At 50.2% G+C, this 14,704-nt stretch overlaps 1 protein-coding gene across 1 annotated transcript in view; it reads right to left on the bottom strand.

Moving 5' to 3' along the window:
- LOC117741827 (eukaryotic translation initiation factor 4 gamma 1-like) overlaps window positions 1–14,704 on the bottom strand; it is a 118,201-nt gene that overhangs the window by 89,717 nt on the left and 13,780 nt on the right. Inside the window, 30 exon segments of the mRNA XM_034549057.1 lie at window positions 4–169; window positions 860–1,000; window positions 1,129–1,209; window positions 1,846–1,999; window positions 2,140–2,238; window positions 2,343–2,424; window positions 2,535–2,660; window positions 3,168–3,340; window positions 3,465–3,592; window positions 3,684–3,886; window positions 4,005–4,122; window positions 4,242–4,353; window positions 4,459–4,764; window positions 4,860–4,964; window positions 5,059–5,295; window positions 5,412–5,558; window positions 6,697–6,785; window positions 6,788–6,857; window positions 6,859–6,909; window positions 6,912–7,012; window positions 7,015–7,075; window positions 7,077–7,124; window positions 7,249–7,452; window positions 7,585–7,718; window positions 8,214–8,397; window positions 8,556–8,644; window positions 8,742–9,246; window positions 9,307–10,676; window positions 10,862–10,940; window positions 11,365–11,457. Of these exon segments, the coding sequence (XP_034404948.1) occupies window positions 4–169; window positions 860–1,000; window positions 1,129–1,209; window positions 1,846–1,999; window positions 2,140–2,238; window positions 2,343–2,424; window positions 2,535–2,660; window positions 3,168–3,340; window positions 3,465–3,592; window positions 3,684–3,886; window positions 4,005–4,122; window positions 4,242–4,353; window positions 4,459–4,764; window positions 4,860–4,964; window positions 5,059–5,295; window positions 5,412–5,558; window positions 6,697–6,785; window positions 6,788–6,857; window positions 6,859–6,909; window positions 6,912–7,012; window positions 7,015–7,075; window positions 7,077–7,124; window positions 7,249–7,452; window positions 7,585–7,718; window positions 8,214–8,397; window positions 8,556–8,644; window positions 8,742–9,246; window positions 9,307–10,676; window positions 10,862–10,940; window positions 11,365–11,457 (5,456 nt within the window).

Genomic DNA, 14,704 nt, shown 5'->3' with positions numbered 1-14,704 from the left:
GACTCGTCCTCGGCTTCGCGCAGCCAGGTGAAGAAGGCGGTGACGGACTTCAGGGCCACGCCCTTCCCCTGCTGCTCGGCGGGGTCTTTGCTCGACTCCCACTTGTAGAAGGCCTCCTCCTTGATCACGTCCTCGTCGTAAAGGGCGTCGAAGAACATCCGCAGAAGATCTGGGAGGAGAGGGGGGGGGGGGGTTTACTAGTGTAAAACCATCTGGAAAATAAGCATCTTGCGGTTTCTTTTTTTTTTTTAAACGTGACCTTGAAGGCCACCGTAGTGCTCGCTGTAAATGAAGCTTCTGTTAATATACACACTATTTCCCGCAAAGCCTTTATTTTGCAAGTGCCTTTGAGCGTCTTGGGTGCTTTTATTTTGAAGCTCTTCCGGCGAGACAGGAAGTAGATGTAAATCTCGAAAAACATGACATCCACATGTATATTATGAATGTCATCTAATTAATGTTTACACTCCTAAGAGCTCATTTCTGTTTTATTTGAGTTTTGACTACATGTTTAGTATTTAGTTAACTTGTAAAATGTATTATAATAAGATGCTAATGCTAGTCTTTTAGCTATATGTGCTCTTTAAGAAAGAGAAAGTTGCGATTAATGTCCACATGTATATTATGAATGTCATCTAATTAAAGTTTACACTCCTAAGAGCTCATTTCTGTTTTATTTGGGCTTTGACTACATGTTTAGTGACTTTATTTATTTAACTATGTGCCCTTTAAGAGAAAATGTTGTGATTAATGTCCATATGTATATATGAATGTCATCTACCCGCATAATTGTTTTGGCTATAAAACTAAAAGAGTCTCTGAAAGTGGTAAACAACAACAACAACAACAGGGAGCTCACTGGCAGGCTGCTCCAGCTGCACCATCAGGGCCTGCAGGGCGTACAGAGCCTGCAGCTCCTTCTGCTCGTCCTTCAGGTATTTGTGCAGCACCACGGCGCGCTCCTTGATCCGCTCGCCGTCCACCTTGTTGGGGTTCTCGCCTACGGGTGGGGGGGGGGGGGGGGGGGGCAAGTCAAAGAAGATCGGTTTAGGACACGACGGCGGACCGAAACTTCATCAGGGAGGGAGGTGAAAAAAAAAAGAAAGGGGGGAGAACGCGGCGACTCACAGACGACCGCCGACTGGCAGACGCAGGTCATCAGGGCTCTGACGAACATGTTGGAGGAGGTCTGCTGCTCGTCTAGGTTGGCCTACACAAGGGGACAGGGTTCATTGAGAGACACACACACACACACACACACACACACTAGAGCAGCTTCTGACCAAGGTGACGTTAGGTTCAGTACCTTTGATTGAAACAATCTTGCATTTGAGGTTATGGAAATCCTTTAAAACCTTTTTTTTTTTTTTTTTATGTGCCGGAAGTCTTAAAACTAAAATGTCTGACATGCCGACCTTCATTCCCACTGCAAAAAAAGGTGAACTTTAGGTAGTTAAATAGTAAATATAATACGTCATACGTCTATCTAGCCACTTATCTTTGAGCTCGACGGAAAACGTCACGAGGTCAAGGAGGGAGGATTCACGAGGACTTAAGAAAAACGTATACACGCTACTTCATTAGCGTGGTGAGAACGGAAATTAATTTAAAAAAAAGGAATATTAATGTTGCTGCCACGAGTAATTAGGGGTCGAAGTGTTCTCCTTTCCTCTGCTAGTGTTCTTGAAGCTAAAGGAGATGAGGAAGGATGCATTCAACCACCTTTCCTTAGCGTTGAGAGAATTCAACCAGCGTTTACTTAAAGAGACTCCAGGGTTGTCACACACACACACACACACACACACACACACACACACACACACACACACACACACACACACACACCCTCGACCCAGTCAAAGATCCTCTGGTCGTCGGCCTGGTCCTGGATCAGTCTCTCCAGCTGCTTGGTCAGCTCTGCAGAGCTCAGCTCCTTCTTTTTGCTCTCCCCCTCCTCCTCTTTGTCCTCGGAGTCGTCGCCGAGCGTGAACTCGACGTTCTGGTTAACGACACAGACGAAAAAACAAACAAACAGGCTTTAAGCACTTTTCAACACGTGCACTTTTCTTGTGCAACAGCAAAAGGAAACCGACGGTTCCTCGCGGTAACTTTCTAATAAATCGGAGTAAATCCTCTCACCTGTTCCGTCACAAACTTGTTGACGTCGTCGTCTTCGGGGAGGAAGTCTTTCCATCGGAGGCCGGCCTCCCTCCACATGGCGCCCGCCTTTTTATGACTCTGAAGGAGGGAGGAGCAGACTGGTTGTAGACTTACGGGACACGCGAGCAAGATATATTTATCTTTAGGATATAGATGGGAGGATTTATAAAAAAAAATCTCACCATTCCTTTGCAGAGTAAAGTGAGGATTTGGACCAGCAGGACTCCAGCTTGACCCTGAGGGATCAGAGGCTTTGAAATCTCCCTGGAGGCGAAAGAAAAGGTCAACATGCAGCAGGTTAGACATCAAAGAGCAGATTTTCACTTTTTTATTGGGGGGGGGGGGGGGGGTCAAGTGAGGCCTGTGGGACTGACCTAAAGAGGTCTCCCATGGGGATGCCTCCCTCGTGGAGCATGGGAGTGATCTGTTCCGCCAGGTACAGCCAGATGTGGGGGACGTCTATCGACATGTCTTCAGCCACCTCCAGGATTTCCTGAACCCTGAGGGGACACACACACACACACACACACACACACACACACACACACACACACACCACGTTTATTCAAGGTTTAAAGGATGGAGAGCACGTTGAAAAAGCAGATTGGAAATCGGAGCAATATGGCACCACATCAACGCAAGAGGAGTCGCCCCCTGGTGGTCAGGGGAGAGAATGCAGCTTTAACACATGAAGCATAGACTTCTATACAACCAGAGGAGTCGCCCCCTGGTGGTCAGGAGAATGCAGCTTTAACACATGAAGCATAGACTTCTATACAACCAGAGGAGTCGCCCCCTGGTGGTCAGCAGAGAGAATGCAGCTTTAACACATGAAGCATAGACTTCTATACAACCGGAGGAGTCGCCCCCTGGTGGTCAGCAGAGAGAATGCAGCTTTAACACATGAAGCATAGACTTCTATACAACCGGAGGAGTCGCCCCCTGGTGGTCAGGAGAGAGAATGCTCGTTTAAAGACGCAGAACCACATTTTAAAAAAGGAACTGACCCGTTGTAGTACTGCTGCCTTTGGAGGATGTTGCCCTTGATGAGCTGCTGCAGGAGCAGCCCCATGCGCTCCCTGACGATGGTGCTGCGCTCCAGCGTCGACTCCATCCCGTTTCGCACGAACACGAAGAGCAGCTGAGCGCTGTTCATCTCCTGCAGACACTGCAGAGCCTCCTGTCGGGGGGGGGGGGGGGGGGGGGGGGGTGGGGGCACAGGTTGTTGTAATGATGTCATGGACAAAAAAGGGGTGATTTTTTTTGTATTCCTGCGTCGTATGTTTTCCTTAAGTTGTGTGTACCTTCATGTCGTTGATGTGGAGGTACTCCTCGATGATGGCCGTGGACTTCTTGCTCAGCTCTTCCTCGGTCAAGGCGGGCTTGGTGGGGGTCGGGGGAGGCGGAGGGGTCGCGGCTTTCTCCCGCTTTACTGCTCACGGACAAAACAAAAAAATATTCTAGAAATACAGATTTTTTTTTTTTATTCGTCATCTAAAAACACGGTCGGCGCGACGGCCCACCGTTCTCTTTGCTCCTGGCTCGGTCCCGGCTGCCTCGGTCGTCCGTCATGCTCGCCACCCGGCGGACGGGATCGGCCGAGCCGCGCTGCTCTCGGTCCCGGCTCCGCTCTTCCGTCTCCCGGCTGAAGCTGCGCTTGGTGATCTGCAGGCGGTTTCGGTCGCGGTCGAAGCCGCGATCGCCGCGCTCTCGACTCGAGCTGTTCCTGCGGGGAGGAGGAGGAGGAGGAGAGAGAGAGAGAGAGAGAGAGAGAGTCAGGGAAGACTCGTGTAGGGATGGGCATCGTTAGAGTATTTATTTTATCTCTTCCCCCCGTTTCTCACCTCTGAGGAACCCGTCGGTCCGAGTCCTGGGCCGGGCCCGAGGACGCCGCCGACTGCTGCTGTAAGGCCGAGAACCTGTTCACCGTGCTGGTGGTCGGACGGCCGCCTGGCTCCGGGCCTGGGGAGCAAAATACATCTTTAAAACACACACACACACACACACACGACGTGGCACGAGTCGAGTCTCAGCTGTGAGGCGCTCGACTAAATACATCCCATCGGGTTTGAGAAACATACCAGTTTCTGCAGGTTTGGCCGTGGTGCCGCCGCTGCTGCCCTTTCCCCAGCTGCCCCAGGTGCCTTTACCGCCGGGGGCGAGCAGCTGATTGTTGAAGTCGAGAACAGGAGTCTGAAGAGAAGAAACTGATGGTTACACACACTTCCTGCTAAAACTACAACATTAAGTTATGAAAAAGTGGGTTTCTGACGTAAAAGAAAAGTAAATATTTTTCACCTTAGTGATTTTGCTAAGGCGAGAGGTGTCGATGGGTCGGTTCTTGGAGATGGGCACCGTGTTCCAGCCCTCGTCCTGGGGAGGGGCGCCCCGGCCGGGGTTGTGAGAGCCCCCGCGACCTCCACCACCTCCTCCTCCACCTCCTCCTCCTCCACCACCCATGCGGCCTCCGGGGCCCGGGTCCTTCTTGTAGATGAGGGCCTGCTGCACCTTCATTTGCTCCCGGTGCTCCTCCAGCTCGGCGTCTTTGTGGATCTGGTCGATGGTCTTGGGGCCCTGGTCGCCTCGCCGGGACACCCAATTGTTCTGGGGGAGGGAGGGAAGGGGGACGCGGTGAGTACAATATAAATATATATATATATTTATATTTATATTGTGTGGTGTGGGTCCGCGTAGTTTACCCGTCGGAGGTCGATCACATCCTGCAACATGAAGCGGATCCTGGAGGAGGTCTTCTTATCCTTGATTATCTTCTCCATCTGATTGAAGTACTGGTCCATACGAGGCTGGAGGAGGAACACGACAGTTTGGTGAGTCCACGCATTCATCAGCACACACACACACACACACACACACACACACACACGAAGCCAACCGCACCTTGGCCTTCTCAAAGTCCAGGTCCTTGCCGATGGTGGACAACAGTCTGCACAGGCACTCCAGGGACTCGGCGTCGTGGTTTTTGAGCAGCTTCACGATGCAGTCGTGCATGATGACCTCCGTGAGCATTTTGAGCTTGAACAGCTCGCCGATGAACTTGATGTTGCCCAGCGAGCGCCTCCTGGCTATGTCTTTAGCCTGCTGAAGCTCCACGGTGAGCCGCTGCTTCTCCTCCGGCTGCAAGAGGAAACAGAAAACAGGGGGGAATTGTAGAGGAGGGATAGTCCTGATACAGGGTCACTTTCTAATACCACACACACACACACTCCATATGTTAAGAGGCAGCACTTTACCACTGAGGCGGCATCCAGCTCTTTCTGCTTCATCTCAAAGATCTCGTCGTCGTCTTTGTCCTTTTCAAACTCCTTCTGGCATCGGTTTAGCAGCAGCTTGCGGAAGTTCACAGTGGTTTCCGGGTTATCTGTGGTTTCGACTTTGAGCTGGAAAAAAAAAAAAAGAGCAGAGGGGAAATAAGACGTTTAAAGAAACGGCTCGGGGGGGAAAAGACGGGGTGTGGTTGTGTGGACAGAAAGACACTCAGTTCCTCCACCTTGGCCGCTGTTTTTGACTCAAATGGAAAGTTTAGATGTATTTTAAGTGGGTTTTGAGAGTTAATTATCCACCAAAGCTAAATATGTGTGTATGCTGTATTTAAAATCTTAATTTGTATACATTTTTTGGGGTTGTCTAAAACACATGTCCTGTAGTAATAATAATAATCCACATTTTAGGTCATCACTAGATGTCAAATTATTCCTGCTTGTTTGCCTTTTTTACCATTTGTCAAGTTACGGTTTTCAAGTTGTTGTTTTTACACATTTGTGAAGTTATTATGAATAACTTATTGAATTACGTTCATTATTTAAGCGTTTCTTCCTTTCACTATTGTATTATTACATATTGAAGTTGTGTGTGTGTGTGTGTGTGGTTGTTTGTGCAGATTTTCAAAGGTCCAACTTAAGTTATTATTATGCAACTTATCAATTACCCAACTTTAAATGGATAAGACGCTCCAGCGCTGATAAATCAAAGAGTTACTGATCGGATGAATCAGGCGAACAAATCGTCACAATTAATGTGGTTTTTATTACCCACGAAGAAGAATAAAAAAAAAAACGTCAAACACAGACGACAACTGTGTCGTATTATATTTAAGCGCAGTACATTTAGATTAATTAAATCACAAACGAGAGATGTTCTCTTTTAAATGGACCGGGTACAGCGTGAGCCTGATGCGTTAGGAGAGTGTTGCATTATGGGTTGTTTGAAGCTGAAATTACCTGGCGAGTCCGACAGACACAGAAAATAATGACGACCATTTTTAGGCGCAAGTAATATGACTAAAGCAAATATTACGAGAAAAAAAACAGCATTTCTTTCCCCCAGAATGAGGTCAAATTAGTTTGAAACTCAATTAAATAAACTTCCAGTAGCTTCAGGCTACGACATCACTGGTTAAAGACCTTTAGTGTCTCCTTTGACTGATAGCATCTCGGGGGAACTTTGGTTCTAAGTGTTTCTAATCTGGTTTTAATGTCAAAACAAGAGGTTTTTAAAACATTGTCGTGCACATGTAACAAACGTCTTACCCCCATGAGGGCAGCGGCACAGGTTGGCGTAGGCCACCGAAAAGTCCGGCTCGGAGATGGCCTTCTCGAAGGTGAGACGATGACTCCTTTCAACCTCTCCTCGGTGTCGATGGTCAGCTCCGTCACCTGTTTCATGAGCTGTTGAAACTTTCTGGGGGGTCAGCTTGTTGAGGATGCTGCGGACCCTCTTGAACAGTCTCCTGGGTCTTGGCGATCTCCTGAGTCGCTCTCCTCGGGCTCCTCGGCGGCGCTGGGGCCGCGCACGGCCTTTTTGGCCGAGGGCTTCCAGGCCTTCTCCGCCTTGTCAGCTGCACGTCTTCGCCGAGCGACATGGTGGTGATGAATTTACGCACCTCTTTGCGGGGCAATCTGCTGAGAGCGACGCGGGCCGCCGATACCCATGCCCATACCCGGGGGCTGCAGACGAGAAGATGTGTGTGGGGACACAAAGACACACCGTGAACCTTCAAGACCGAGACCGGGAGCAAAGAGGACCGATGGGCATCGGAGCTTTTCACGTTGAGAAAATGTTAAATCTTACCGGTCCTCGGCCACCACTGCCTCCTCTTTCTCCTCCTCTTTCTCTTTCTACTCCTCCTCCGCCGCCGCCTCCTCCTCCTCCTCCTCCTCCTCCACTTCCCATTCCAGGTCTGCCGAGGTTGGCAAAGGAGGGCGTGAAGTCGGGGCCGCAGGTCATTGCTTGTAGACGACTGAGGTCCATTTGACGAAGAGGGGTCTTGTTAGCCTGAAAGGACGGAAATAAAACAAATTAAACTTTATTCGGATATTCTGGACGATGCAATGCCGTCATTATGTTTGTCGTTTTCTCATGTTTTCAGTTGCGTCCCGTCGGTGCTTTAATATAAGGCGGTTTTACCTGGTCCAGGACAACGTCACTGATGGCCGGTAGACCCTCGGGCTTGTTCATGCTGGCCGAGCTGTACTGGAAGCCCAGAAGGAACTCTCTGTCGTAATGCTTCTTATCCTCCGAGTTGATCGGCTTCCATTGTTCTGAAAGAGAAGAATTAATAAATAATCAATAAAATATATGTGTGAGTACCTAAATTGTATGTATATATATATATATATATATATATATATATATATATATATATATTCTATATTAAAATCAGACACTGGTGGCTGTGTATTACATCTTTTTTTACTTGAGAACCAGTGCTTTACAACTGTAGACATCGTCATGCCTCATAACGGCCACAAGGTGGCAGATAGGCTGGTTAAATAAAAGTTCAATTCATACGCATCATGTACAGTATATGTGGCCCCGTTTCATATCAAGATAAAATCTCTCTCGGGTACTTTGAAGGTTAATTTAAGTCGTCGTTTTGTTGCGCAGTGACAATTTTAAATTCTCCTCTCTCTTATTTCTCATAACTGCCGCTCCCTCCTCGTCGACAAAGCAAACATTAAAAAAAACGTGCTCAGCCGTGACTCCGAGATAAGAGCGCCAGTCACGCGAAAAGGCATCAAGGTCCAGACACCCACCTTCTTTGTACTGGTACTTCTTGTCGGCGTTGGGCTGAATCTTCTCAGCGGCCAGCTTGCCCTCCTTGTCCTCCTTGTCCTCCCAGGTCAGGTCGGGGTCCTCCGGGGCGGGAGGGGTAGCGGCGGGGGGCTTGGTCTCTGGTGCAGGGGCCGGCTTGGGCTCCGGTGGAGACACCACTTGCTCCTGAGGGGGTTGGAAGTCAAGACGGCCATCTTAAAAACTCAATATGGAAAATAAAACAATCCTGAGGATGCCTAAGGGTTGATTTGAGGTATAAATCTGCAACAACTTTAAGTTTAAAAACTGGTTAGATCACTGCGCACACACACACACACACACACCTCTTTAAAGGCATCCAGGAGGTCTCCCACTGCCTCCTTTTTGTTCAGATCCTTCATCTTCCTCTTTTTCTTTGGCACAGACACGGCGGCTAAAATGAAGGAACACGATTAGCCTCAGATTAATGACGATCGTATCTGGAAGAAAAGTTTATAGGGAACATTTTTAGCACGTTGTGACCCACTGACCTTGCATAGTAGCTTCTACGAGGGCAGGTGTGACCGCCTGGGGAGGAGGCGTGTCCTCCCTCTCCTCTGCTGTGGGAGAGGGGGCAGCGGGCACCGCCGCTGGCGCGACGTCGGCCGTGGAAACCGTCTCCTCCGCGGGAGACGGCGTCTCCTCCGCGGAAGAGAGGGGCACTGTGGCGTCTTCTTTGATGTCCGGGGCGACCGGAGGAGCCGTGTCTTTAACCTCGGGCTCGGCGGGTGCTGCCGCTTCGACCGCCGGAGACTCAGGGATCTCCTGGACGGCCGGCGCAGGCTGCTCAGCAGAGGTGGGTGCAGCTTCGACAACGGGCGTAGGCGGCGCCTGAGAGGCGGCTGTAGGCGGCGCCTGAATGGCGGCTGTAGGCGGCGCCTGAGTGGCGGCTGTAGGCGGCGCCTGAGTGACGGCTGTAGGCGGCGCCTGAGTGACGGCTGTAGGCGCTGCAGCTGTAGGCGCTGCAGCTGTAGGCGCTGCAGCTGTAGGCGCTGCAGCTGTAGGCGCTGCAGCTGTAGGCGCTGCAGCTGTAGGCGCTGCAGCTGTAGGCGCTGCTTCAGTGACGAGCTCAGGCGCTACCCGAGTGACGGGCTCAGGCGCTACCCGAGTGACGGCTTTAGGCGCCGCTTGAGTGACGGCTGTAGGCGCCGCTTGAGTGACAGCTGTAGGCACCGCTTGAGTGACAGCTGTAGGCACCGCTTGAGTGACGGCTGTAGGCGCAGCTTGAGTGACGGCTGTAGGCACCGCTTGAGTGACGGCTGTCGGCGGCGCTTGAGTGACGGCTTTAGGCGGCGCTTGAGTGACGGCTTTAGGCGGCGCTTGAGTGACGGCTTTAGGCGGCGCTTGAGTGACGGCTGTAGGCGCCGCTTGAGTGACGGCTGTAGGCGCCGCTTGAGTGACGGCTGTAGGCGCCGCTTGAGTGACGGCTGTAGGCACCGCTTGAGTGACGGCTGTCGGCGAAGCCCGGCTGACGGCCGTAGCTGCAGCTTGAGTGACGGCTGTCGGTGTCATTTGATTGACGGCTGTCGGAGTCACTTGATTGACGGCTGTAGGCGTCGCTTGAATGACTGCCCTTGGTGCCGTTTGAGCTACTGCTGTAGGCGGCGCTTGAGTGACGGCTTTAGGTGTCACCTGAGTGACGGCTTTAGTCGCCGCTTGAGTGACGGCTTTAGTTGTCACCTGAGTGACGGCTTTAGGCGGCGCTTGAGTGACGGCTTTAGGCGGCGCTTGAGTGACGGCTTTAGGCGGCGCTTGAGTGACGGCTTTAGGCGGCGCTTGAGTGACGGCTTTAGGCGTCACCTGCATGACGGCCCTGGAGGTTCGCGTGACGCGCTCCTCGCCGACGTCCGGCTCGGCGATGGGGCTGTCGTCGCGCTCCGTCGAGCCGGCGGCGGGCACCTCGGGGTCTCGAGGGGCCGGCAGCGGCAGCCCGTTGGGGAGGCGGAGCTCCTCCGGCTGTGCAATGGGAGACTCCAGAGGGGCCTCCGGGTGACAGGACGGCGCCGCGACCGACGGCCTTTCCGGCTCCGCGACGCCGTTAGTGGCGGAGGGGGGCGGAGCCAGAGAGGCGGCGGCGGCGGCGGTTGCTGCGTTAGCCACCTCCTCTTTTACCTCTTCCCTCTTTGCCTCTGCGGTTCTCTTGTCCGTTTTGTCTTGTGCGGCGGAGACGGGGTCGGGGAGGGGCGCAGGGTAGGCGGGCACCTCGGGCGCCGACTGCGGGGTCGGGGTGGCTTTCCTGGGAGCATCCATCACATCCGCAACCGGCACGCTGGGTGCGGGCGACGGAATAGTGTCTTCTGATGGAAGAGGGGAGGCGCGGGGCTTAGTGTTCGTGTCAGAGGAGGACGCCTTTGCGGGGGCGGGGTTTCCCTTCGCAAGTTCAGGGGTCTTTGACGGAGGAGGGGACGTAGGCTTCCCTCTGTCATCTGGAGGGGCAAAGAAATGTGAGCGTTAAAGACGGCTGAAAAAGCGAGAGTTATGTTTTAAAAATACATAAATGAAGACATTTTAAAAAATAAAATCCAGTTTCTTTTGGGACAACGATTCCACGTATCTTGGGTTAAATAAATATTGATGTTGTAATTGTGCAAGCTGTGCACGTGGCACTCACCTGGTCTGACCAGTGTGACAGCAGCTGTGATGCTCTCACCGTTGGACTGAACCACTGCTGTACTTTCTGATATGGCTGTCTGTTGGGGGGGGGGGGGAGAAAATAAAGTACTTTAGTGCCGAGGACAACATTTATTTACCATTTAAATAAAAGAAAAAACGTTTCACATAAGATCTTTAAAAAAAAAATTATATATATATATATATAAAATACAAAATATATATAAAATAAATATAGAAAATACATATATAAAATATAAATAAATAAATGACAATAATACAAATGTATTAGTTGGTCCTATCGACCGCATTCCCCTTAAAGTACGACGCAGGCAAGTCAATTCACGTTCCAAAATACTTGAAAGGCCGTCATGCACTACGCCGACATTGACACTTGTGGTAAGCAGAAGCATGTGGCAGTCAATCTTTTTTTTTTTTTAACTAGCGTCTTAAACCCCCCCCCCCCCCCCAAAAAACAAACATTTTAATTGTATGGTAGCTCACCTGTGGCGGGGTTGGGGTAGAGCCACTGCGGCCCCCGGACATAATCTCCTCTGTGATGTCTCGACCTCCTTGGTTCGGGTCTCTTATTCTGATCTACGGGGTGGAGAGAGGGAACACGAGCGATTACGTGAAAAAGGAAGAGAACCTCGAGAACCTCCCTTCACATAAACGTGAGTGTTGAAAAGGGTTTTCGGAGTGAGTGCAGCAGGCAACGCAGGAGGAGAGCAGGCCTTCCCATGATGCAACGCCCCGGAGTCGTCAGCCCTTATCCGCGTCTGTGGCTCTCTCGCTAGCTGCCTCCCGATTCAATGAAAGCTGAATTTCTCACATTGGGAACACTGAGGCAGGCAGGCAACCTCCCCCCACCTCCACCCCCCCAAAAAAACATCAGCCGCCATGCAAATTCCTCCGCTTCACAGCTTTCAGCCAGTTAATTCGCGAGTGGACAGACGTAAAAAAAAAAAAAAAAAAATCCCACGGTTGTTTGCGAGAATACCCGACGCCACAATCTGGTAGTGAAAATCCGCTCGCTCGCTCACAAGGAGTGCCGATACATTACAAAACACATGCTCCCCCCCCCCCCCCCTCTCCCTCTCACTCTCTCCCTACATACTTACCACCGGTGGTGAGAGCTGTCATGCAACTGGTATGAGTCACAGCGCTGCCTAAAGTCCCGTGGTCGAGGATTAAAACGTGTAAAAAAAATAAGTTGAGCCGCTACAGTCTCCGGACTACTTTTCGGACAATATTTGCTCGTCGCCACTGACCTCTTTTTTTTTTTTTTCTTCTTCTTCACTTCTCTGGTTCAACTCGTCTCTCTTTCTCTCGGAGCTTTGCAAACCCTAGCGGGGCCTCTCTCATCCTGGGACCCGGAGTAGCCGTTCCAGTCGGACTTTAACTTTTTTTTTTTTTTTTAAAAACCCTACAGAGCCGTGAAGTTTCTCCCTCCCCTCCCCACCCACCACCGCACCTCCTTCAGCTTAACTCGCACACATCCAGGCTTGTGATAAGAGAGCTACGAGCCTGCAGAAGAACAGGGCCGGGCCTGACTCGTCAGTAAGCTAGCTTTTTGGAACTTCAACCAACAAACTCTCCAATACGCTGAACAGATCAGGGAGGGGGGAGAGGAGAAAAAAAAAAAAAAAAAAAAGGAAAGGATAAAGCGACTGGCCTTGTAAAGCTATGGCACTGGAATGTGCAAACCCTCCCACAGAGACTAACAGACAGTTAAAGGGGCCGGAGTGCAAAGGAGGGGCGGGGGGGGGGGGGTTTCGAGGAAGGCAATCGTTATCAGCAGGAGGAGCTTCCCCCCCCCCCCCCTTTTTTTCTCTGCTCTCATTCTCTGTCACTCTTTTGGGGTGTTTTTCTTCTTCTTTCTTTTCCAGGCTCACCCCTTTTGAGGACAGAGGAAACCAGTAGAGGAGGAGGAAGAGGAAAAGGAGGGAGGAGTGGGGTGCCACAGCAGCAGAGGAAGGCTGGTTGGTTAGCCCTTTCCGGCTCAGAAGGGGGAGGAGGCCGGTGGCCACGTGGAGCTGAGCTATGTGCTGACATGTCCTTCACCCCCCCCACCCCCCCCCCCACCCCCACACTCTGGTTTTTCTCTTTAACAAACAGGGAGTGCAAAAAGAGGAGGAAAGTGCAGAAAACTCTACTTTTTTTTTGTGCATGTAACGAGGAACCTAAAAAAAAAAAAGACGGTATAAACTGGTTTTAAAAACAGACTCTTTTCTACATTAAGCTACAGGAGCAGAATAGCCGTAGCCACACAAAGCCACACTGTCCTGTAAATGGAGGGTCACGGATCGCCCACACTGAGGCCTCTTTGTCCTTTACATAAAAAATAAAACAACCTACTTTCTCAAAAAGAGAGCATATAAATATAAAAAATAAAATAACCTAAAACCAGAATGACTCAAGTCTTCCGGCCCCTCCCCCGGCTGTCATCTCGTGTGAACCATCAACGTTTTACATGACGGACCGCGATCGCGAGCACAAGGAACGAGGATAAGTCGCTGATAAGCCGTCCAAAAAAAAAAATAAGTGGATACAGCTCCACCCAAATGTCCCTGCTGTGGGCTAATAAAAGGATTCTTTCATCTCATCTCCACCACAAACCCTCACAAACAAAGAGCTCAGAGCTAATTTCAAGACGGTGACAGTCGACAAACGACGGGAAACCCACGCAAATAAGAGTAGATGTTCACTTAGCTCGGGTTTGTGCATCAAAATAGAAGATTTCTGCACAGACTCTGGCTGCAGACTTAAATAAGTTGCATGTCGTGAAACGGGTTGAAACTCTTTAACAGTGCAGGTATGACATGTCAAAAAAATAAAAAATATATATATATATATATATATATATATATATATTTCTCAAATGCAACCAAGCAAGTGTTAAAATGCCCAAAAAGAAAAAAGGGAAAAAGGAGAGGCACCATCTGGGGGGGGGGGGGGGGGGACGGGGGACGGGGGACGGACGGTTCACAGCGAGCTACCACATACCAGGTCGAAAGCCATCTTGAGAGAGCAGAGGAAACACTAGACGCAATGTAGGAGTCTCACGCGGTAACCGGGGGTTACGGTCAAGTTCACCAGGCCGCGTTTAAACTGAACTCCAAGTCCAGACTCGAGAATTAAGAGAGGGAGTTACACCGCCGACGAGACGCATTATGAAACGGTCAGTGAGTTGCTATGGAGAAACAAAAACTGTATTATTTGTTCTACTGTAAGGGAGTTGTTATACAAACAATTTTTTTTAAAAAAAGGTCAGTTCAAAAACAGGCGAGACAGTGACTCGAATGCCAAGTTAAAGCAGTCAGAATGTGATCAATTTGTAGCCGTGTTTTATTTTTTTTTAGTTCTTTAGCCATCGTTTACGACGATAGTTTCGGCTTCTCACAATGAATTTTTGATCATTATAAACACCACTTATTAGTAAGCATTGCACTTCTGCAATATGGTGGACGCACAAAATATTGCAGAACCAGAGATGGGGCCTTTTATTTTTTCGAATTGCATTGTTCTTACGTCATTACATTACCCACAATGCACCGTAACGTTAGTCGAGGCTAAAGTAGCCTGGAGCAGCTTGCCCAGATGGAAACCTCCAGTCTTAAAACGTGCATTCTCTCTGCTGACCACCAGGGGGCGACTCCTCTGGTTGTATAGAAGTCTATGCTTCATGTGTTAAAGCTGCATTCTCTCTCCTGACCACCAGGGGGCGACTCCTCTGGTTGTATAGAAGTCTATGCTTCATGTGTTAAAGCTGCATTCTCTCTGCTGACCACCAGGGGGGCGACTCCTCTGGTTGTATAGAAGTCTATGCTTCATGTGTTAAAGC

This window comes from Cyclopterus lumpus, chromosome 13 (assembly GCF_009769545.1).
Source record: "Cyclopterus lumpus isolate fCycLum1 chromosome 13, fCycLum1.pri, whole genome shotgun sequence".
Classification (NCBI taxonomy): domain Eukaryota; kingdom Metazoa; phylum Chordata; class Actinopteri; order Perciformes; family Cyclopteridae; genus Cyclopterus; species Cyclopterus lumpus.
The sequence above is the reverse complement of the archived record's forward strand: the minus strand, read 5'-3'. Positions and strand labels throughout refer to the sequence as shown.